The following is a 24,994-nucleotide window of genomic DNA, read 5'->3' as shown; positions in this document are numbered from 1 at the left end:
AAGATGAGGTGTTGGGGGCCGGGGAAACGGAAGTCTTGGAGGAGGTGGAGGGCGTGGGTGGTGTCTCGAATGTATGTGGGGAGTTCCTGGACAAGGGGGGATAGGACAGTGTCGAGGTAGGTAGAGATGAGTTCAGTGGGGCAGGAGCATGCTGAGACAATGATTCGGCCAGGGTGGTCAGGCTTGTGGATCTTGGGAAGGAGGTAGAACCGGGCAATGCGGGGTTCCCGGACTATGAGGTTGGAAGCTGTGGGTGGGAGATCCCCTGAGGTGATGAGGTTCTGTATGGTCTGGGGGATGATGGTTTGGTGATGGGAGGTGGGGTCATGGTTGAGGGGGGCGGTAGGAAGAGGTGTCCTTGAGTTGGCGTTTGGCTTCAGCGGTGTAGAGGTCAGTGCGCCAGACTACCACTGCGCCCCCTTTATCTGCTGGCTTGATGGTGAGGTTGGGATTGGAGCAGAAGGATTGGAGGGCACCGCGTTGTGAGGGTGAGAGGTTGGAGTGGGGGAGGGGGGTCGACAGGTTGAGGCAGTTAATGTCCTGGCGGCAGTTGGAAATGAAGAGGTCGAGGGCAGGTAATAGGCCAGCGCAGGGTGTCCAGGTGAATGCAGTGTGTTGGAGGTGGGTGAAGGGGTCCTTGGAAGGTGGGCGGGAGTCCTGATTGTGAAAGTAAGCTCGGAGGCGGAGGAAGAGGTGTTTGACGTCATCGTGTGTATTAAATTCAGTGATGCGTGGACGGAGGGGGATGAAGGTGAGTCCTTTGCTGAGGACTGATCGTTCATCCTCAGTGAGGGGAAGGTCTGGAGGGATGGAGAAAACTCGGCAGGGCTGGGAGCTGGGATCTGGTGTGGGTGTGGAGCAGGGAGTGGGGGCGGAGCCAGTAACTGGAGTGGGTGAGATGGTGGGGGGAATGGGGGTGGAGTCATGAGCAGGGGTAGTGTTCCCCTCAGGGTTCTGGGGGCCGGGAATGGTGACAGTGGGATATGTGGGGGGTGTGTCAGCAGAATGCAGATGAGTGGCGGTGGGGGTGGAAGTGGTGGCAGACACGGCAGTAGAGTTGGCGGAAGTCACTGAGCGTGTGACATCAGCGATGATGTGAGGGGCAGAAGTCATACAGCATGGAAACAGACCCTACAGTCTAACTAGTCCACACCAACCATGTTCCCAAACTAAACTAGTCCCAACTGCCTGCATTTGGCCCATATCCCTCTAAACCTTTCCTGTTCCTGTACAGTCCAAATGTCTTTTAAATGTTGTCATTGTTACCTCTTTGTGTGGTGATTCTGGTGATGCCAACACCAGTCTCTATGTACAATTGTTCAGCATGAAAATATGGTCAGGGTCTGACTGACATTTTCAGGACCTAATGTTGAAGTGTCACAGTAGTCTTTGGCAGCCTGGTCTAAGTGTATGGGTGCTCAACAGAATATAACCTGAGAAATTACTTTGAGCTCAGTGAAGGATGGGTGAGTAAGTCATTAAAGGATTTAAGCTCACATGTCCCTTTCTCAATGGACAGAGGGCTAGAAAACACAGTTAATAATGAAAAATCCTTCCAAATGATTAAGAAGACAGCAGTCATAGGGTATATGATGCTAATTGTGCCATCACAGATCATTGCTTTCAATCATTGCAGGTACAGGTACTAGTTTGGCTGACCTGTGCAGAGGTCACTCGCGCTCTCTGCAGCAAGCATGTGATCTTGACAAATAATCTAAAAAGCTCTATTGCTTGCATTGTGTTTCCCATCAGTACAAACCCAGAGAATAAAACTTCCCGGTAAATGCTACTGATATGCACTCTAGAAACAACAACAAAAAATTCAAGCTCTCCAAATGTTGCATTTCAAATGCTTATTACTTAATACTGAGATGAATGTAAACACTTATGAATTGGTTGGATATTGGCAGAATTAGAATACTCAGAGGCTTATTCAGAGGTGTACTTCGTCCAGAGGGAATGACCAACAGGCCTCACTGAGTCAAGTTAATCCTTTCCAACTGCTCCTCACTTACAAGCATTTTACAAGTGCCTTCTAACCATATGTCCCAGCAATATCAACCATGTCAGCCTTATGGAAAAGACTGCTCCTTCACTTCTGATAATGAACAAGTCAGTCGCTAATGTGAACAGCAATATTGTAATGAAACATTCGAGATGTATTTCTGTGAAAACTCTTCTCAAAAAGTGATTTTTTAAAAGATGCTGTTATCTTGCTCCACCAATGTCTTTTTTTCACTATTTACAAACAAAATACAAAGCAGACAATAGTAGGGGAGAGCTTGTTTCTTCCAAAGATTATAACCTGATACTGTCCTTATATTATGAGACAAATATTTGTATTTTGGCATACTCTTCAAAGGGCTGAGTAACTGCATTGTGACATTACTGAGACACTGAGACATGAACTGAAATATAAAGGAAGAAGGTACACTTACTTTGGCTTCTCCAGTGGCTCTGGCTCATTCCGAGCAAGTCCTGCAGGGCTCTTCTCAGCTTCCTCTGCTGTCAGTAAGTGTAACTCAGCCTCCACTTTACCCTGGAAACAGAACAGACATAATGAATGGTTCTTTCACAAATTCAAAGCGATAGTCACCTTCTTTTGGCTTCTTTTGGAGTGCTAACAGGACCATGTTTGCAGGTTTGCATTTGATCTGAGAGACTGAGTCTTAGTTTGCAGTGAAAAGTTAATATCTAACTACCAAATAGGGGCCTACTTTCCTGTATGAAGGTGCCTGTTTAGAGTGAAGAAAGATACTGCCCTCATTTGCCAGTGTTTATGAGGTGGTATTCATATCTTCTAAAATTATGATAGTTTGTTTATCATTGTTTTTTGGTTGTACTGTGTTCAATGAAACGAACAAGTGATACAGCAGGTTATGATTGTGGAGACCATGTTACACTTACCATCCAGTGCCCCACCCATAACTCACCCAATGTTATCTCAATTTCTCTTTTTCTTTTGTGAAGAGAGACTAGACAGTATCAGTGAGTTACTGGGGCAGACAGCACTAGAGCTATATGTAAACTTTACTACCCCACTTGCCATAGATCTAGCTAGTTAGTAAATAGCAACGTGGAAGTATTAGTGTCGGTAAATCTAGGGGAGCTGGATTCAAGACTAAACTCCTGCTTTCCTACCAGACAAGGCACACATTAAGAATCTACCACTGGCATATTCTTAGGGAATGAATCCCTTTGTTTGATTTGTCCTTTCATTTGCTCACACAAAGTAACTAAATCCAGTTGCTGTGTTTGTATTGAAAGTATACAAATCGAACCTTGAAACTTTTGAATATGTCTCATTCCAACATTGATCAATGTATTTATCTACTGTAGTTTCAGGAACCATCAGTATATTTACACTAAAATATGAACAACCAAGCATTGCATTTATTCAATGAAAAATGAATGAATCTCAGAAATGGTCTCAATTATAATGACCCAGCCAGAATTACATGATGTATATGAAACTAAACTTGGAAAGTACAAGATTGTGTACAATTAATATAAAAACTGGTCTTTGCATTTCACGGTATTGCAACTCTTCAGTGATTGTAAATATTGATGCATCCCAAGTAAAATACTGTAGAAAATGTGCTCAAAGTGCAGTCTCTGCCACATACAAATTATCACTAAAATGAAGATGAAATAAAGTAAAAGTCATTAGAGAAAGAGATGACTGGTTGTGGGTTTAACCTGAGGGTCACAGCTGAGGTGAAGGGTGAGGTTGAGAAGGAGATTCCTTCATAGTAATCTCAGCTGGTGCAAGAATTGAACTCATGCTATTGGTGTCAGTCTGCATCACAAACCAGCCAACTGAGCTAACCAATACCCCTGCCCCACAACCTCCTGTGAATGAAAGAGTTACCAACAGAACCTGTGAAAAATAATAGAAAAATGGTCTTGTCACCTGAATTGTATTCACTCATATCTGATTGTCTAAGAACAATTCTTCTTCTTGTCAAAGATGTAAAGGAAATACATTGAATTGAGACTTTATAAATTAATAAGGAAAAGAAACTTGAATATCTTGTGTCAAATTCACACAGTGTGATTAGTATACGTTCTTGTATAGACGGAATGCGTTTGGGACTAAATGAAAATTCTTGGCCTGGATTTTAGGGTAATATTGATGGTGAAACTGTCAGCTGTTTATCAATTTAAAATCTATTTGAAACTTTTTACCGTAAGCTCCATTTCATCATTTTCATTTCTGGCCACAAACGGCCACCAGCCCTTCACCCTCTTTTGTTTAAAAATGGAAACAGTGGGGAAAGCAGATTCATCCGTAGCCATTTCAATGGTGCAGAGCTTGGCTGTTTTTGCTCCACGTGTAAATCGATTCAGATCCAGTTCAATCGCACCTGCCAGGAAAAACAGCAATGAGAAAAGAGTCAAGTTCAAAAGAACTGCCTCAGGACATTGTTTCTTTTTCTCGTGAAATATCTCTTTAAATGGCGTAACTCATATTGTTGAATGAGTTCTCTCTCACACTCACAACCCCCCACCCCAGATAGACAGACAGATACACACACAAAGTCCCACGTGCACATATACATATACATTTGTGGGGTGAATTTGTACTTGCAGAGTTACATTGTACTTTGCTCAAAAACTGCATGAATTCATGTAAAACTCTGTTATCTCACTTTTTAGATTAGAATCAGTCTAAATGTTATGGCACAGACAGAGAACACAGGGGGCTAACACCTTCAACATATTGTCTGGCTAACACCAATTGTTACAGTTAACCTGAGAATGTAACTTTAAACAAAGTTTTATGATTTACACATGAAAGAAGTGAAACTATCATGGTATTCGAACAGATGAAAGACTCAACAAACAATCAAGCTATTTTTCAATGTATAATTTCAGTCACATTGCACTGTAAACTTTTGCTATAAATTCTGTCTTACAATTGTGTCCAGCACAATCACCTGATGAAGGAGCAATGCTCCAAAAGCTAGTGTGCTTCCAAATAAACCTGTTGGACTATAACCTGGTGTTGTGTGATTTTTAACTTTGTTGGAAAAAAGCTGTATTTTGTTTGAAGCTTTTGTCCTGCATTCATCAAGACAATTTATAAGAATACCAACAAGAGGGGAAACCAAAGGGTTTGTTGTGCATATGGAAAGGTTCCTGTGTATCAATAGATGCGGCTTCTATGACATGCACGTACTTCAGCATATACACAGCCAACCAACTCATTCTTGCATACCACACTGGGAGTCTGACTGACAATCTTAAATTGGTTATCAATGTAATTGTTCACATGATCTGAGCTACATTTGCTAACTAACTATTACAGAATCATGTTGGACACTGTTTTGACTTTTTAAATGAACACTGCAACATTCACAAAATATATTAGCAATGTGATTGACTCTTAACTGCCTCTCTGAAGCGAGAGAACAAACCACTCACTTCAGGTCAATTAGGATTGGCAACAAATGATGGCCTGATCAGTGAATCCTCCTCTTCACCATGGATGTGCAATGTCCTTACATGTCAAAACACCCCATCACCACCACCCATCAGAATAGACTCAGGGCTCTCCACTTCTTCCTGACCACACCAGCCTCCTCTGCCTGACCAACACATCCTTGCTTTGAACGACTTCTCCTTTAACTTCTCTTACTTCCTTCAGGTCAAAGGTGTGGCCATGGGTAGCTGCAAAGACCCCAGGTTCACCTGTCTTTGTGGGTTACATGGAACATTCCTTGTTTCAGTCCTACTCCGGCCCCCCCCCCACAACTCTTTCTCTGGTATATCAATAACATCATCAGTGCTGCTTCACTCCCTTATCTGGAATTTGCAAAAATAAATCAATTTTGCTTCCATTTTCTACCCTGGTCTCACCTTCACCTGGTCCACCTCTGACTCCTCCCTTCCCTTCCTTGACCCCTCTGTTTCAATTTCTGGGGATAGATTGACTACCACTATTCACTACAAACTCACTGACTCCCACAGTTACCTGGACTATACTGTAAAGACTCTATTCCATTCTTCCAGTTTCTCCAACTCCATTGCACATCTGTTCCGATGGTGCCAACTTCAACGAGGGGGCTTCCAAAATGTCCACTTTCTTCTGTAAATGAGGACTCCCCAGCATCGCTGATTACAGGCCCTCAACCAAGTCCAACCCACCTTCCTCACTTCAGCCCTCCCCTCTCTTCCCTCCCACAATAGTGATGTGGTCCCATTTGTCCTCACCTACAATCCTACCAGCATCCACATCCAGAAGATCATTAGTCACCATTTGCACCATCTCCTGTGAGATGGCATCCCTCTTCTCCCTTGTCAGCCTTCCTCAGGGACTGTTCCCTCTTGGATACCCTGGTCCACTCTTCCTTCACTCCCAACACTCTTCCATAGCACCTTACCCTGCAACCACACAAGGTGTAACACCTGTCCATTTACCTCCTCCCATCTTAGTATCCAAGGGCCCAAACATATCTTCCAGGTGAAGCAGCACTCGATCTAGTTGACTGCATCTGCTGCTCACAATGTGGTCTCCTCTGACTGGTGAGATGAAAAGCAGACTGCGTAATTGCGATGTGGGACACCTATGTTCTGTCCCTAAGCTTCCAGTTGTCTGACACTTTAACACCCTTTTTCCTGGCCAACATCTCTATTGCAGGTTTGCTGCAGTGTTCCAGCAATGATCAGCACAAGCTAGAAGAACAGCATTGCATTTTCTGCTTCGGGACCCTGCAACCTCTAGGGCTAAACATCAAATTCAATAACTTAAAAGCCTGATTCCATCCTTCTGTTTGTTCCTTACACATCCCACACCCCGTCCTGTTATAACATGAGCTGCTTTTAGCACAGTCACCCATTATCACCTTCCTCCTAGGCCTAGTGTCACATTATAAAAGTTGGTTTCAATACAGCTCAGAAGGGCTGATGCCTGAAACATCCACATTCCTGCTCCTCGGATGCTGCCTGACCTGCTGTGCTTTTCCAGCACCACACTCTCCGACTCTGACTCTCCAACATCTGCATCTGCACTTTCTCTTAGCTTTTACTTGTTCTGCTTTCCTTCTGCCCTGACCGGCCATCCATAATCCCCTCATTTACCTACCTCTTTCATATATCTCTCTCTGAGCTCCATTCCACTTCTCCCTCTCCATCCCCAACTTCGTCATCAGCAGAAATACCATCTTTTCCTAGCTGCTAATAGTTCTGAAGAAGAGCCACTGGACTTGAATCATTCATTTTGCTTTGTCTACACAGATGCTGCCAGACCTGCTGAGTTCCTCCAGCACTTTGTTCTTGTCATTAGATACATGTTCGGCAGCCTATTTTTTCCACACACATTTACAAGACATATTCTAAATAAAATGAGATTTGGCAATTTGATGTATCAGTAAGGTGTCATTGTGTACTTACATTGGTCCTATTGGTTGTTTACCCTAAGCTGTACATTTTGCCTTGCTTATGGACTCCAGCATCCATTAGTTTTGCTTTATAAGGAGGTAAATTGCTTTAAAGAGCACCTCAAAGTCAGAATATTGCTCATGTATCCATGCTCCCTATTTTCCTATCTCATCCATGCACCGTCTAGAATTCTTCAGGTCTGTAACTGTGTTTGTGATGGTTTCCTGTTTTTAGTACTCCTTGTGAATTCACAAGCCCTGGTTTTGAATGAGTACATTTAGAAATTTCAGATAGAGGAAATCTTATGATGTCACTGCACATCTTAATCAGATGAAAGAGAATAAAAAACTTGTTTATCCTTACAAGTGTTCCTACAGCAAAAGGAAAGCTCATATTATCGACTTAATGGCCCCAGGTTTGTTTCTTTTTTTGTTCAATATTGTCTCATTTTCACTCTCTAATTTTCATTCAGCTTACCACATTTCTGGGTGTGAAATTTTATTTATGATCTCTAACAAAAAAAAGAGTTTAGAGGCCTTTGAAAAGCAACATATGATCAAAATCCCATATTTCTGAGTATGACAAACAGGTGGAATCCTTCCGATCTTCACCATCACATTTACAAAGTTTTCATACAAGTGGGTTGAACAAAATGGACAGTAATTTTTAAATTCAAGTTGCATTATTGCTTTTAAGTTTCAGTCCAATCTAACTTTAAAAGTTTTTGAAGCAAATCAAACTCAATGTATAGAGAATCTAAAAACAATGCTGATTTAACATTGCTCACATTAATTATTGTGTATTACATGTAAAAATTCTCCCAAACTAATTTCGGCATAGCGGGGGGTGGGTTAAAAATGTGCTGAAGCAAAGGAGATGCTTGAAAGGGTGTACAGAAGCTATTTTATGAAGGGCCTTTTAGAGAAAATGACTGATGAAAAGGAAAAGCATTTAGAGAGAGTGGGAGCCAACTGGCTGATGACAAGCTGTCACAGGTAAATCACACCTGAAGTCTAGTCTGAGATGTTACCTCTTGTACATTGATAAAGCCTTTAATTATTTAGGGACAAAGTCTTGAAAGGAATCTGGATTTTGCATTTTCATCAATCTCCTAACTGATTAAAGGATTCAACAAGGGTAGTTAGTTTTAAAGTTGTTAACTTTTTACTTATAAATACTGTGTCTTATTCCCCTCTATTGTACCACACCTGAGGAAGGAGCTGAGCTCTGAAAGCTTGCAATTTCAAATAAACCCGTTGGACTATAACGTGGTTTCATTGATTTACCCTGTCAAAAATCAAAAGCCAGGGGAGAACGGATAATTCAGGGGGATTTGCAGATCTGGAATTTACTGAGATAGGGAGAGGCAAGGTGATGAAGCATTTTAAATGTAGGTGTGAGAATTTTAATTTGGAGACATTGGAAGATTGGGTGTTCGTGCAGATTAGTTAGGACAGGAGTGATATGTTGATCAGGATTTGGGTTAGAAAACAAGTAGTAATGTATTGCATGAGCTAAAGTTATGGAGTATGGGGATATAGAGCCAATTTGAATCTTCTTTCAGCATATTCTATTTTATTCTAGGCAGGTAGCTTTAATGTCAATTGCAGATCCTAAAATATCCCAGATAGAGGAGGTTAATTGATTTGTTTCCCTCATCTGCGAATATAAATTATTTCACAATTGCAAAATGTTCTTTTTGGTAAAGATACATTCCATCTAAAGAAAACCTAGATTTAAAAATTCTGGAAATGCTTCAACAGCATCATACAGAGAAATTGGATAAAAACATACCCAGGAAGTCGTCTGCTGAAAAATGGTCGGCGTCCCACACTTGCAGAGTCAGGCGAGCTGGAATCTTGTACTCTGTCTCATCCCAGGAAAACATGGATTCCTTCTTGGAGATGACAATCTTCTCTTCAGCCATCAAATAATCAAAGGGGAAGATAAATCTCCAATTGAAATTGCCTTCGCCAGTCAGTGAGTGATAGTGTACGTCAGTGTCTTGCTTATCCTCTTGTTGTCCTTTCAGCCAGCTACGGGATACACCCAAATAATCATAATGCAACAGTAACTCTTCACAACTACAGGACAGCAGGGAAATTATTTAATTCATTGTTCTTTGGTACAAACCAAAAAATGGTTATTTGCATTTAACCTTTTGGAGATCTGTGCGTTGTCACAATTTCTGGGAAAAAAATGTCCAAATTAAGCCTGGGTTCTAATTGGAGTTCACTTCACTTTGATTTTGTACAAGAATATGGGTGCAACATTTCCTTGCCCTGCCCACTGGATAATGAGATTTTTTAATATTCACTGTGGTAATTACAAGTTCAGTTTTAATGAAAGCTTTGAATTGGAGGGGAAATGGACTTGATAGTGTACTAGAACTAGAGGACATACCCTCAAAATACAGGGAGCAGATTTAGGATTGAGTTGAGAAGGAACTTCTTCACCCAAAGGGTTGTAAATCTGTGGAATTCCCTGCCCAGTGAAGTGGTTGAGGCTACACTGTTGAATGTTTTTGAGGCCAAGATAGATTCTATTTCTGAAAAAAGTAGAACAAAAAAGACTCTCAGGCACAAGCATTGCCAAACTATGACAAAGGAATGGTACTACTATTGGTCAGTCCCATAACACATGCAGAATTAGGACACAATTCAGGCAACAAAAATCTAAATGCTTTTTCGTACAAAGATGTTCTTATGTTAGCGAGTTTTGAGAAGATTTGTAGCTAAGGTTGATGTTCTGGATGTAGGTTTGCTCGCTGCGGTGGCAGGTTCATTTTCAAACATTTCATCACCCTACTAGGAAACATCATCAGTGAGCCTCTGGATGAAGCACTGGTAGCATGGCCCACTTTCTATTTATGTTTAAGGGTTCCTTGGGTTGGTGATGTCATTTCTTGTGGTGACATCATTTCCTGTTCTTTTTCTCAGGGGGTGGTAAATGGGATCTAAGTCTGTGTGTTTGTTGATAGAGTTCCAGTTGGAATGCCATGCTTCTAGGAATTCTCGGGCGTGTCTCTGTTTGGCTTGTCCTAGGATGGATGTGTTGTCCTAGTTGAAGTGGCTAGTAAGGATACCAGTGAGAGAGGGTCATGTCTTTTTGCGGCTAGTTGACATTCATGTATTCTAGTGGCTAGTTTTCTGCCTGTTTGTCCAATGTAGCATTTGTTGCAGTCCTTGCACGGTATTTTGTGAATGACATTAGTTTTGCTTGTTGCCTGTATGGGGTCTTTCAAGTTCATTAGCTGCTGTTTTAGTGTGTTGGTGGGTTTGTGGGCTACCATGATACCAAGAGTCTGAGTAGTCTGGCAGTCATTTCTGAGATGTCTTTGATGTAGGGGAGAGTGGCTAGGGTTTCTGGACATGTTTTGTCTCCGAGACTGTCCTTGCTGATGAAGTTAGTGGTGTTTGGTGTATGTGTCTTTGGGTCTTCTAATAGTGTAGTCAGTGTTTCCTTGGCCAGGTTAATGTTATTGATGTAAACAGGGCTGTTACATCAAAGGAGACAATTATTTCATCCTCTTCTATCTTAAAGTCTTTGATGGTCTTCAGGAATTCTTGGGTGGAGTGGATGGAGTGGCGTGAGTCTTCTACTAAGTGTTTTAGTCTTTGGTGTAGCTCCTTGGCCAACCTGTAAGTTGATGTTCCAGGTAGCGAGACAATGGGTCTGAGGGGGGCTCCTGGTTTATGAATTTTGGGAAATCCATAGGAGTGTAGTGCGTTGGATCCATCTGGTTTCATTTTTTGGAAGTTGGTTTCATTTATTTCTCCAGATTTCTGAAGTTTTTGAGTAGGGCTGTGATTCAGTTCTCTAGTTGTGGGGTCGGGTCTATCGTCACTTGTTGGTAAGTGTTGGTATCTGCAAGTAGTGCATTTGCTTTCTCAATCTAGTCTCTTTGATTTAAAATGACTGTCAAGCGTCCTTTGTCTGCAGGTAGGACAACAATGTCTTTATCTTTCTTTCGTCTTTCTCATGCTTTCCTTTCTTGTGTATTGAGTGTGTTTCCTTCCTTTTTCCTGCTTAATGTTGGTGCGACTACCTGTCTGATGGTTTGCTGGGTTTCTTCTGTGAGTTGGTTGTCTTTCAGTGTTGTTTCTAATATTGCTAAGAAATCTTGCTTGTCAGCATCCTGGAAGTTGTAATTTAATCCTCTTACTAAGGCGCCTTTCTCAATGTTTGTAATGGGTCAGTCAGATAAGGTTTTTATCCGTGCTTCTGTGTTGCCTGTGTTGTTATTTTGTGTAAGTTTGACGAGTTTTTTTTTCTGCAGGTCTAGTTCATTTACAATGTCATTTACAAAATACGTTGCCAGGACTGTAACAAACACTACATTTGGACAAACAGGCAGAAAACTAGCCACCAGAATGCATGTACATCAACTAGCCACAAAAAGTCATGACCCATTATCACTAGTATCCTTACATACAGATGAGGAAGGACACCACTTCGACTGGGACAACACATCCATCCCAGGACAAGCCAATCAGAGACACGCACAAGAATTCCTGGAGGTATAGCATTCCAACCGGAACGTCAACAACAAACACCATTCATCACCCCCTGAGAAAAAGAACAGGAAATGACGTTACCACAGGAAATAGTGTCACTACAGGAAATGATGTCACCAACCTAAGGAAACCTAAACACATAAATAGAAAGTGGCCATGCCACCAGTGCATCATCCAGAGGCTCACTGATAATGTTACCTAGTATGGTGATGAAACATCTGAAAACGAACCTTCCAGCTCAGCGAGCAAGCCTACATCCATGTTCTCATGATGGACCAACACCATAGCAATTATGAAGAAGTCATATTGGTCTCCAAATGTTAACTCTGAGTCTCTGTTCATTGACAGTGCTGGAGAATGGGCACAGATAAGGACCTTGAGGAAGGGTTTGGTTGTTCAACAATCAGCAGACAAGCAAGAATCATATACTGTCTCTACAGTTTGGGATGTTAGGTGCAGGATCCACAGGAACCTTTTCTCATTGCAGAATAATTGTTCTGCTTGCTTGGAACAAACCCAGTGAGGAATGTTATGATGGAAATTATTTACAGACCAATCAAGGTCAAGATCAGAATCAAGACTGACAATAGTCAAACCAAAGACCTACCAGCTTCTATGTTGTGGAAGAATTGTGAACCTCTGGCTGAATTTGGCAAATTAGAAACTTGTGGGTTGATGGGGTAGTGCTGAAAGTAAATGTAATTACATACCCAAATGTACAAATGTTACCTATGGGGAGAGAAGCTTGGAGGGAGATGTTGCGTAAAGAATTGTTTCTAGATTAAATGTTAGAGACTATATTCAGTTCCATTCAATTGATGATGTCATACAACTGTGGGTAAGGAAAAGAGGGGGCTAGCTCAAGATCCGCATGGAGACAGATGTATCAATCAGTGTGTCTCCTGCTAGTCTTAGTCATGATGTCTAACATGCCAATGTAACTGGAATCTATTGATGTTATGCAATAAAACTATGAATTATTAAGATGTGTCTCTTCTAACTAAGACTCACTTTTGGTTCATCCTCTATCACTATTAATTAAATAGGCTCTCAACATAGGAAGACTGGTGATAGCACATGACCCCAACGTGAACTGGTAGTGGTTAATTCTGCTGCTCATACAACAGGCTATTGATAACCAACTTATTTCAGCCCATTTGATCCTAGTTCCCAGGATGACCATTGTATCATTAAGCTGCTTCTTAGAAGACTGACAAACTTTGTACAAGAATAGATCTGTATTATATTCATCAATTTCAGTGGGATATATAAACCAATACTTCTAACCATCCACCTTACGAGTCATGGCTTCAAACCCTCAATTGTAATTTATTTTAATGCACATAAACTGAAAATTCTAAGTTGATTTTTTTAATTGTTCTGGAGAGATGGACATCACTGCCAAGCCCAGCATTTATTGCTCATCTCTCGTTTGAATTAAGGTGCTGATGGTGAGTTATGTTTTGAACTGTTATGGTGATGTAAATAATCTCTGATTGTCAGTAGGGAGTAAGCTTCAGGATTTGGACTCAGAAACAGTGAAGAGACAGTGATATATATCTTTAAGAAAGGATTGTGTCTTGCAGTGAAAGGTGGGAGTGATGGTGTTCCCTTAGACCTGTTGCTCTTGTCCATCTCTTGTAGAGTAGGTTCAAGAGGTGCGACAGCATCACCTACTTATAGTAATACTTACTTTGAGTATTTTGTTTAGGAATTCCAAAATTTAATTTGTTTTTGATCACAATTCACTATTTGAAAAGTTGAATTCCCCCATCCTTGTTGTTAAGGCTTTTATTAAGTGTTCAAATTTGTGACCTGAAATAAAGATTTCACTGCAGTCAGCTCAACTACAAACCAGTCTTTACTTCAGGCCTATTCATCATGAACCCAGTAGTTATTCCACATAGAGACTGTTCTCCACTTCTATTTCTGTTATTGAAAGGAGCATGACATATTGACAATTCAAAAATAGAATTACGACTGAGGAGAAAGAATTTGATAGAGAACTTTATGTTGTATCACTGAGTGTTTGGAGAGGATGATGTGACTTTAAAACAGTTATTATCAAAGTTGTGTTTTGATATAACACCAAGAATGTTTAGAATGTACACTTCTGCTGAATCATGCAAACTCCAAAAAACATGCAGCCAAGCATTCCAACTGCAAGCAAAGTCAACACAGAACCTAACTACACTGCAACATCTAACACCAGCAAAACAGCAACTCCCTGCAAACAAGGTATGGTTTCTGTGAAATACTACGAAACTTCATTTTATGTGAAATAAGATGTAATTATTTTAAAATAAGCTGCAGACCAGGCAGATTAATACTTGCTGTTTTTCCAATTTACTATCAACATCTGTTAAGGTGATACCATCTGACTGATGCTGATGTGTGTAGTCAGAACTATGAATTTGCTGATATGTTTCATGTGGATTGGAAGATTTCTTCTCATTTGAAACCAGTAGTGTTTCAATGTAGTTGTGTTGAACTACACATTATGGATTTAAATGCATTTGTCAGTCAATTAGTGTCTTTTGTGTGTTCAGAAACATACCTCTTAGCACAGTAAAGCTGCTGTTAGAGTAACAGTACATAAACTAACATTAATCATTGTCCACATGGCCTATGCTAAAAGATAAGATTCTAGAAATTCTGAGAAATGAAGTATTAATCTACAAATATTAAAACTCATCACTTTTTATAGAAAAAGAAAATAGCATTAAAAAGTAAATAGCCTATGGACATCATTTCATTTAACCCTTTGAGTATTGATCTCAATTTATTGTCATATTGTCTGCTTGATGCCTTTATGCTGTTGTTGGAACAGACAAATGGCTAGATTGTTTCCAATAAAATCATCTTTTTAATTTCACTCTTTGTTTGTATGAGGAGCCAAGCCGATAACATTCTCAACAGTTTCAGTAATTGCCAAAACCATGAGCTTGCTGTTGTAAGTGAATGACAGGCCCTTCCTCTTCTGGAATATTTATTAAGTAAATTAGTGAAGTTTTCAATCCATTCGATCCAACATATCAAGCATTTCTCAAAAGGGTTAAATGCTTTTATACAATTTAAAGTTAATAATTAACTGAACTGAACCATTTCAAACAATATCAAGGTTCCACATCAAACAATACTTGTGGTGCTTTCATGGTTTGTCCCCATGGGCCTGTTTGTATCAAAGTTTCACACCAGGACACTGCTACAATCAGACTGCTGCATTTGAACTACTGAATTCCTAGCAGTTATTAACATATTGGTGAATGTACAAAACGTTATCAACAGTTGGAACCTCTGTAAATGGTTGCTAAAAATATGGCTATAAAAATAAAGAAGCATAGAATTTTGCCTTTTGAACTGATTAACCAACTCCATCTCCCCTCTGTGCAAATGATACTGCTGGATAATGTATTGCACATAGTCATGCATGACAAGAACTAGCTGCAAGCAACATGGTCACTTTCACTGCGGGAATGGATTGTTCAATCAGGCATTAGATATGTTTGTATGACAGCAACAGCTGAAACAAACACAACAGCAATGCAAAGTTATCATTTTTCTCATTTTGCTCGTTCTCGTTTCATCTCACAAGTTAACGTGAAGCAATAGTCTACAGTTTGTGAAACTACGTTTGCTTCTACGTTTCTTGATTCCTCCCATGGAATTGCAACTTTCTGCAATCCCCTAGAGTCAGGACAGCAGCCAGGTAGTTTTTAAATGTGCCCGTGGTCACGATGTGGAGAATATCTTATACCTAGCTGAGAGCTGATATCGTCCATATAGACAAAATGGATAATATTACTGTTTTTGCTCTAATGCAGAGGTTCAAAAACCAATGTCCACAGCTTTGAAGATAGACACTGCTTTGGGTGCTGTTTGCCTTAAATGAGTGAGCTGTGGTCAGAGGCACGCTGTACAGTGCATTCCCCTATAGTTCAGTGTCTGTGTTTTTTTCTTGCTCCTCTAGTGCACTCCTTGTGCTCATAAACCTGCATGCTACTTTTCTTTGGGCTCTTTCCCTCTCTCCTCCTAGCTCCTGCCATCTGTGGGTTCCTCTCCTCTCCAGCCTGCTCTCTCTTTGTGGTTCTACTTCCCCCAAATTCCTGCTTTTGTGACTCTGCACTCAGTATGGTTTGTTTTCCATTTCCCTCTTCCTGTTATCCTGTGCTCTGCTCTGAATGGGCTCCTGTGATCACTCTGGCACACCTCTCCCTTTCCTTTCTGTAATTTCTGCCACCCATTCTGATTTTTATCTGTTTTGTTCTGTCCGGGCTCCTACTCTCTTTCTCTCTCTCTCTCTCTTTCTCTGTTCTTGCCAAGAATAGACAGACACCTGCTTTTTCAGAAGTAAAAGACATTTCTATGCAACACTTTCATACTGAGAGTATTAGTGAGCATTATAATTTGAAAGGGGGTTGCATGATAATGATTCAATTTGAAAAAGGGCCCTTCAAACAAGATGTTTGAGAATTATAGTTCTCTTGATATAATCAACCCAACCTAAACAATAAGCCATGATAAGCCTTCCTGAAGAAGGGCTCATGCCCAAAACGTCGATTCTCCTGCTCCTTGGATGCTGCGCTTTTCCAGCAACACATTTTCAGCTCTGATCTCCAGCATCTGCAGTCCTCACTTTCTCCAATAAGCCATGATAATCAACTGAATGGAAGTTTTCTGCATCTTGTCTTTTGAAAACATTTTATTATTTAATGCAACATTCAGGCAAAAACCAAAACAGTTTTCAGTTGGTTTAGGGAACGATCTAAAGAGGAACTAAAGCAGGAAACAATGTAAATGCATTAATTATTATGGTGGTGAGATTGCCCTTCAATAAAGTGATATGCCACAAGGGAGTAGCATGCAGGTTTCTACCTGATAGTCAATACTTGGCTCCTGACCTTATCTGAGCTACCAATTAGAGAGTAACTGTAAGCCTGTGTGAGGAGGAAGAGAAGGTTACAGGGTGAAGCCTGTGGAGATACAGAGTGTCCCTGAGGCAGGAGATACCTGAAGATTGTTCACCATCCACTCTTAAGTGAGGAGAATGGTATGGGGTTTGCGGTGGGAGGAGGGCAATAGGTAGTTGAATTGTCAAGAAAGGGAAAAAATTAACTGGTTATTTGATGCTCATTTTCTTCTTTAATATTCAATTGATCATCTTGTAACTGTCATTTAAAGCTTTATTTAAAATAATTCTGTTTTCATGTATGCTATTGTCAATTTTTATGAATTATAAAATACACATTGTTATGATGAGGGTAATATGTGACATCCAAAAGAATTAAAATAGATGACTTTTTTTTTAGAATCTATCTTTGAGAGCTGTATGATTTTGTCTTTTTTAGAGCCATTATGAATATTACATTGACATTGGATGCAGTGTTGCATCAGGGAGCACTGATCTGAATGGTTATGGAATCAAAACTTATTTCATTCATGGAGATTCCAATCTAATGATTCAAACCTAAAGGTTTACAGACCTCATGCACCCACAGGCAAAAGTTTTAGTTACTTTGTTGCATGCTTTTTGAGAAGAGTAGATTTCCTGTACATTTCACCCAGAGTTAACTTAAGCACCAGTCATGCACGGGAATATACGCAGCCACGATGAAAAATAAAGAATCTAATTCCACTCTCTCTGGAGAAATAAACATTAAATAGTAATGCATATTAAAATTATTACCATGGACTCCATACCAGTCATATTTGTTGTTCCTTTCAGATTATGCCTTGGCACGTGTGATGTGCTTAATTTTTATTACTTCATTGTATTATTGAATTAATGACAGATTTTTAAATTGTAAAAAGTTCTGATTAAGGATATGAACTCATTAAGGATTATAGGTTTTGTATACTAAAATCCAGAGTTTATATTTATCTTCATTGGTCAATGCATTGAATATAGGAGTTGGGATGTCATGTTGCAGCTGTACAGAACATTGGTTCAGCCACTATTGGAACACAGCATTCAATTCTGATCTCCCTGCTTTAGGAAGGACGTTGCAAAACTTAAGGAGGCTCAGAAAAGTTTTCTAAGGATGTTGCCAGGAGGTTTTGTTCATTAGGGAGAGGCTGAATAGGCTGGAGCTATTTTCCATGGAGTGTCAGAGGCTAGGGGTGACGTTATAGAGGTTTATAAAATCATGACGGGCATGGATAGGGTAAATAGACAAGGTCTTTCCCTGGGGTCGGGGAATCCAGAACTAGAGGGCATATGTTCAGGATGAAAGGGGAAAGATATAAAAGGGACCTAAGGGGCAACGTTTTCATGCAGAGTGGGGTGCATGTATGGAATGAGCTGCCCACCTCACCCTAGTTCCAAACTTCCAGCTCAGTAACTGTCCCCATGACTTGTCCGGACTTGTCCTACCTGCCTATCTTCTTTTCCACCTATCCACTCCACCCTCTCCTCCCTGACCTATCACCTTCATCCCCTCCCCCACTCACCTATTGTACTCTATGCTACTTTCTCCCCACCCCCACCCTCCTCTAGCTTATCTCTCCACCCTTCAGGCTCACTGCCTTTATTCCTGATGAAGGGCTTTTGCCTGAAACATCGATTTCACTGCTCCTTGGATGCTGCCTGAACTGCTGTGCTCTTCCAGCACCACTAATCCAGAATCGGGTTTCCAGCATCTGCAGTCATTGTTTTTACCTGCCAGAGGAAGTAGTGGAGGCTGGTACAATGCAACATTTAAAAGGCATTTGGATGGGTATATGAATAGGAAGGGTTTGGAGGGATATGGGCCAAGTGCTCATTAAAATTGCTTACCTGTAGCGGGCAGCGGTGTTTTTTTTTCCCCCTCTCTCCACAGAAAGAGCGGGAGCTGCAGAGGAAGTGACGGCGAGCAGAGGGGCAGCCGGGACGGAAAAGTGAGTATATAAGTCCGGAAGGCGGCTAAACCCGAGATTCTACACCTGTAGTATCTCCCACCCGCCCTCCTCCTCTAACCTTCTTAACTACTCTGCTTTTTCTTTTAAGGTAAGGATTTTTATTTCTTTACTGGGGACTAGTTAAAAAATTTACTTCGTGTTTTTTTTTGTGTGTATACATCAAGTCCTTACGTAGGGTAAAAAAAAAACTATAGCAGAGAGGTATCAGAAGGTATTATAACTCATACTTGTACTAAGTAAGTAATTAACTAACTAAGCAGAGATGGCTGGGCAGGTGATGTGCTGTTGCTGTATGATGTGGGAGCTGGCTGATCCCATTGTGAATGGCAGTGACCACATCTGCAGCAAGTGTTGGTTGCTGGAAGAACTCCGGATCAGAGTTGATGATCTGGAATCTGAGCTTCAAACACTGCGGCATATCCGGGAGGGGGAGAGTTACCTGGACGCTTTGTTTCAGGAGGCAGTCACACCTGGGAGATTAATTAATTCCCACTCAGCTAGTGATCAGGCACAAAAGAGTGTGACTGTAAGTGAGGCAGGTAGGGGGACCCAGAGTTCAGGAGTGGAGGAGCCTCAGCCCTTGACCTTGTCCAACAGGTACGAGATTCTTGCTCCCTGTTCGGATGAGGAAAAGGGCTCTGGACAGGATGAGCCAACTGACCAAGGCACCATGGTGCAGAAGGCCATTCAAGAGGGGGGAGCTAATAGACAGGTAGTGGTTATAGGGGATTCTATTATTAGGGGGACAGATAGTATCCTTTGCAAGCCGGATCGGGAGTCTCGCATGGTGTGTTGCCTGCCCGGTGCCAGGGTGCGAGACATCTCTGACCGGCTTGAAAGGATATTGGAGCGGGAGGGGGAGGATCCAGTTGTTGTGGTCCACGTTGGTACCAACAACATAGGCAAGACTAGGGTGGAGGACCTGTTTGGGCATTACGAAGCACTAGGCAGGAAATTGAAGCACAGGTCCTCAAGGGTCATAATCTCCGGATTACTGCCCGAGCCACGTGCCAATTGGCATAGGGACAAGAAAATTAGGCAAGTAAACACGTGGCTAAGGGATTGGTGTGGGAAAGAGGGATTCCACTTCATGGGGCACTGGCATCAGTTTTGGAACAGGGGGGATCTGTACCGTTGGGACGGTCTCCACCTGAACCGATCAGGTACCAATGTTCTGGCGAAGAGGATAAATAGGGTGGTCAGTAGGACTTTAAACTTCTGAGTTGGGGGGAAGGGAAAGTGAAAGCAACAGGGAGTATGGAGGTAAATGGAAAGACAAGCAGCAGGATAGCATGTTTCCAGGCGGATTTAAAATTGAGGCAGACTGAGAATGCAGAAAAAAGCAAGGATAACTTAGGACGTATGACTTACAACATCTCTAATAAGGAAGTTAGCATTAAGGCACTTTACCTGAATGCTCGTAGCATTCATAACAAAGCCGATGAATTAATGGCACAGATAATAGTGAATGATTATGATGTAGTAGGCATCACAGAGACTTGGTTACAGGGGGGTCAGGACTGGCAGTTAAACCTCCATGGTTTTTCGACTTATCGAAAAGACAGAGAGGTGGGCAGAGGGGGTGGAGTTGCCTTGTTAGTTAAGAACAAAATTAAATCTATGGTATTGAATGACATAGCGTCGGATGATGTGGAGTCTGTGTGGGTGGAATTGAGGAACCATAAAGGCAAAAAAACCATAATTGGAGTTGTGTACAGACCTCCTAACAGTGGTCAGGACCAGGGACGCAACATGTACCGGGAAATAGAGAAGGCATGTCAGAAAGGCAAGGTTACATTGATCATGGGTGACTTCAATATGCAGGTGGACTGGGTAAATAATGTTGCTAGTGGATCTAAAGAAAGGGAATTCATGGAATGCTTACAGGATGGCTTTTTGGAACAGCTAGTCATGGAGCCCACAAGAGAGCAGGCTATTCTGGACCTAGTGCTTTGCAATGAACCAGACTCTATAAAAGATCTTAAAGTAAGGGAACCCTTAGGAAGTAGCGACCATAATATGGTAGAGTTCAGTCTGGAGTTTGAAAGGGAGAAGGCGAAATCTGATGTAATGGTGTTACAGTTGAATAAAGGTAATTATGAGGGCATGAGAGAGGAACTGACTAAAATAGACTGGAAGCAGAGGCTAACCGGGAAGACACTAGAGCAAAAATGGCAGGAGTTTGTAGGTATAATTGAGGACACTGTACAGAGGTTCATTCCCAAGAAAAGAAAGATTAACCGGGGAGGGATTAGACAACCTTGGCTGACAAAGGAAGTCAGGAAATGTATTAAAGAAAAAGAGAGATCCTATAAAGTGGCTAAGAACAGTGGGAAATCAGAAGATTGGGAAGGATACAAAAGCAAACAGAGGATAACAAAGAGTGTAATAAGAAATGAGAGGATCAAATATGAAGGTAGGCTAGCCAGTAATATTAGAAATAATAGTAAAAGTTTCTTTCAGTACATAAGAAACAAACGACAGGCAAAAGTAGACATTGGGCCACTTCAAACTGATGCAGGGAGCCTAGTGATGGGAGATAAGGAAATAGCAGGAGAACTTAACAAGTACTTTGCGTCAGTTTTCACAGTGGAAGACAGGAGTAATATCCCAAAAATTAAAGGGTGTCACCGGGCTGAGTTGAGTATGGTTGCCATTACGAAAGAGATAGTGCTCGAAAAGTTAAAAAGTCTTAAAATTGATAAATCTCCTGGCCCCGATGGGATACACCCTAGAGTTCTGAGAGAGGTTGCTGAGGAAATAGCAGAGGCATTGGTTGAGATCTTTCAAGAGTCACTGGAGTCAGGAAAGGTCCCGGACGATTGGAAGATGGCTGTAGTAACCCCCTTGTTCAAGAAAGGATCAAGGCAAAAGATGGAAAATTATAGGCCAATCAGCTTAACCTCGGTTGTTGGTAAAATTCTAGAATCCATCATTAAGGATGAGGTTTCTAAATTCTTGGAAGAGCAGAGTCTGATTAGAACAAGTCAACATGGATTTAGTAAAGGGAGGTCATGCCTGACAAACCTGTTGGAATTTTTTGAAGAGGTAACAAGTAGGTTAGACCAGGGGAACCCAGTGGATGTGGTCTATCTGGACTTTCAAAAGGCCTTTGATAAGGTGCCACACGGGAGACTGCTGAGCAAGGTGAGGGCCCATGGTGTTCGAGGTGAGCTGCTGGGATGGATTGAGGATTGGCTATCTAACAGAAGGCAGAGAGTTGGGATAAAAGGTTCTTTTTCAGAATGGCAGCCGGTGACGAGCGGTGTCCCGCAGGGTTCGGTGCTGGGGCCACAGCTGTTCGCATTATATATTAATGATTTGGATGAGGGAACCGGGGGCATTCTAGCGAAGTTTGCCGATGATACAAAGTTAGGTAGACAGGCAGGTAGTACTGAGGAAGTGGGGAGGCTACAGAAGGATCTAGACAGGTTGGGAGAGTGGTCCAGGAAATGGCTGATGGAATTTAACGTGAGCAAGTGCGAGGTCTTGCACTTTGGCAAAAAGAATATAGGAATGGACTACTTTCTAAATGGTGAGAAACTTAATAAAGCCAAAGCACAAAGGGATCTGGGAGTGCTAGTCGAGGATTCTCTAAAGGTAAACATGCAGGTTGAGTCTGTGATTAAGAAAGCGAATGCAATGTTGTCTCTTATCTCAAGAGGGTTGGAATATAAAAGCAGAGATGTACTACTAAGACTTTATAAAGCTCTGGTTAGGCCCCATTTGGAGTACTGTGTCCAGTTTTGGTCCCCACACCTCAGGAAGGACATACTGGCACTGGAACGTGTCCAGCGGAGATTCACACGGATGATCCCTGGAATGACAGGTCTAGCATATGAGGAACGGCTGAGGATACTGGGGTTGTATTCGTTGGAGTTTAGAAGATTAAGGGGAGATCTAATAGAGACGTACAAAATAATACATGGCTTTGAAAAGGTGGATGCTAGAAAATTGTTTCTGTTAGGCAAGGAGACTAGGACCCGTGGACACAGCCTTAGAATTAGAGGGGGTCATTTCAGAACGGAAATGCGGAGACATTTCTTCAGCCAAAGAGTGGTGGGCCTGTGGAATTCATTGCCACGGAGTGCAGTGGAAGCCGGGACGCTAAATGTCTTCAAGGCCGAGATTGATAGGTTCTTGTTGTCTAGAGGAATTAAGGGCTACGGGGAGAACGCTGGCAAGTGGAGCTGAAATGCGCATCAGCCATGATTGAATGGCGGAGTGGACTCGATGGGCCGAATGGCCTTACTTCCACTCCTATGTCTTATGGTCTTATGGTCTAAGTGCTGGCAAATGGGACTAGATTGATTTAGGATATCTGGTTGGCATGGACGAGTTGGAGCAAAGTGGCTGTTTCTGTGCTCTTCATTTCTATGACTTTATATTTGTAAGATATTATAAAGTTTTAATGCCACTATCAAACTAGTGGACAATGTTATGTTACACAAGCTAAAATCATGCACTGTAGCTCTTATGCTTTATTTCAGTTGCAGCTCCTGAAGAAAAAAATCTTAGTATAAAACTTCAGTGGGCTCACAAATTGACTGCTCCTAAGTATGTCAGGTAGATACAGGATAGATGAAGTGAATCCTCAGAAGAGTATAAAAGCAGGATGAGTATACTTAAGGGGGAAATCAGGAGGGCAAAACAGGGACATGAGATAGCTTTGGCAAATAGGGTTAAGGAGAATCCAAAGGGTTTTTACAAATACATTAAAGACAAAAGGGTAACTAGGGAGAGAATAGGGCCCCTCAAAGATCAGCAAGGTGGCCTTTGTGTGGAGCCGCAGGAGATGGGGGAGATACTAAATGAATATTTTGCATCAGTATTTACTGTGGAAAAGGATATGGAAGATATAGACTGTAGGGAAATAAATGGTGACATCTTGAAAAATGTCCAGATTACAGAGGAGGAAGTGCTGGATGTTCTGAAATGCATAAAGGTGGATAAATCACCAGGACCTGATCAGGTGTACCCTAGAACTCTGTGGGAAGCTAGAGAAGTGATTGCCAGGCCTCTTGCTGAGATATTTGTATCATCGTTAGTCACAGGTGAGGTGCTGGAAGACTGGAAGTTGGCTAACGTGGTGCCTCTGTTTAAGAAGGGTGGTAAGGACAAGCCAGGGAACTATAGACCAGTGAGCCTGACCTTGGTGGTGGGCAAGTTGTTGAAGGGAATCCTGAGGGACAGGATGTACATGTATTTGGGAAGGCAAGGACTGATTATGGATAGTCAACATGGCTTTGTGCATGGGAAATCATGTCTCACAGACTTGATTGAGTTTGTTTGAAGAAGTAACAAAGAAGATTGATGAGGTGCGATGGACATGATCTGTATGGACTTCAGTAAGGCATTTGATAAGGTTCCCCATGGGATTCTGGTTAGGAATACAGGGAGAACTAGCCATTTGGGTACAGAACTGGCTCGAAAGTAGAAGACAGAGGGTGGTGGTGGAGGGTTGTTTTTCAGACTGGAGGCCTGTGACCAGTGGAGTGCCACAAGGATTGGTGCTGGGTCCACTACTTTTTCTCATTTATATAAATGATTTGGATGTGAATATAGGTGGTATAGTTAGAAAGTTTGCAGATGACACCAAAATTGGCGGTGTAGTGGATGGCGAAAAAGGTTACCTCAGATTTGCATTTTGGGAAAGCAAATCTTAGCAGGACTTATATATTTAATGGTAAGGTCCTAGGGAGTGTTGCTGAACAAAGACACCTTGGAGTGCAGGTTCATAGCTCCTTGAAAGTAGGTAGATAGATAGTGAAGGCGGCGTTTGGTATGCTTTCCTTTATTGGTCAGAGCATTGAGTATAGGAGTTGAGAGGTCATATTGCACCTGTACATGATGTTGGTTAGGCCACTTTTGGAATATTGTGTGCAATTTTGGTCTCCTTCCAATCAGAAGGATGCTGTGAAACTTGAAAGGGTTTAGAAAAGATTTACAAGGATGTTGCCAGGGTTGGAGGATTTGAGCTATAGGGAGAGGTTGAATAGGCTGGGGCTGTTTTCCCTGGAGTGTTGAAGGTTGAGGGGTGACCTTATAGAGCTTTATAAAAGTGGTGGAGACTAATACAATTGCAACATTTAACAGGCATCTGGATGGGTATATGAATAGGGTTTGGAGGGACATGGGCCGGGTGCTGGATTAGGTTGGGATATCTGGTCAGCCTGGATGAGTTTGACCGAAGGGTT

At 41.7% G+C, this 24,994-nt stretch overlaps 1 protein-coding gene across 9 annotated transcripts in view; it reads right to left on the bottom strand.

The window, feature by feature from the left end:
- otofa (otoferlin a) overlaps window positions 1-24,994 on the bottom strand; it is a 461,762-nt gene that overhangs the window by 8,051 nt on the left and 428,717 nt on the right. For all 9 annotated transcript variants that reach the window (XM_072562753.1, XM_072562744.1, XM_072562806.1 and 6 more), the window contains 3 exons: window positions 9,178-9,419; window positions 4,189-4,367; window positions 2,439-2,539 (listed from right to left, as the gene is read on the bottom strand). In XM_072562753.1, coding sequence (XP_072418854.1) covers window positions 2,439-2,539; window positions 4,189-4,367; window positions 9,178-9,419 — 522 coding nt within the window. The remainder of the gene's footprint in view (window positions 1-2,438; window positions 2,540-4,188; window positions 4,368-9,177; window positions 9,420-24,994) is intronic.

Source organism: Chiloscyllium punctatum, chromosome 3 (assembly GCF_047496795.1).
Source record: "Chiloscyllium punctatum isolate Juve2018m chromosome 3, sChiPun1.3, whole genome shotgun sequence".
Lineage (NCBI taxonomy): Eukaryota > Metazoa > Chordata > Chondrichthyes > Orectolobiformes > Hemiscylliidae > Chiloscyllium > Chiloscyllium punctatum.
The sequence above is the reverse complement of the archived record's forward strand: the minus strand, read 5'-3'. Positions and strand labels throughout refer to the sequence as shown.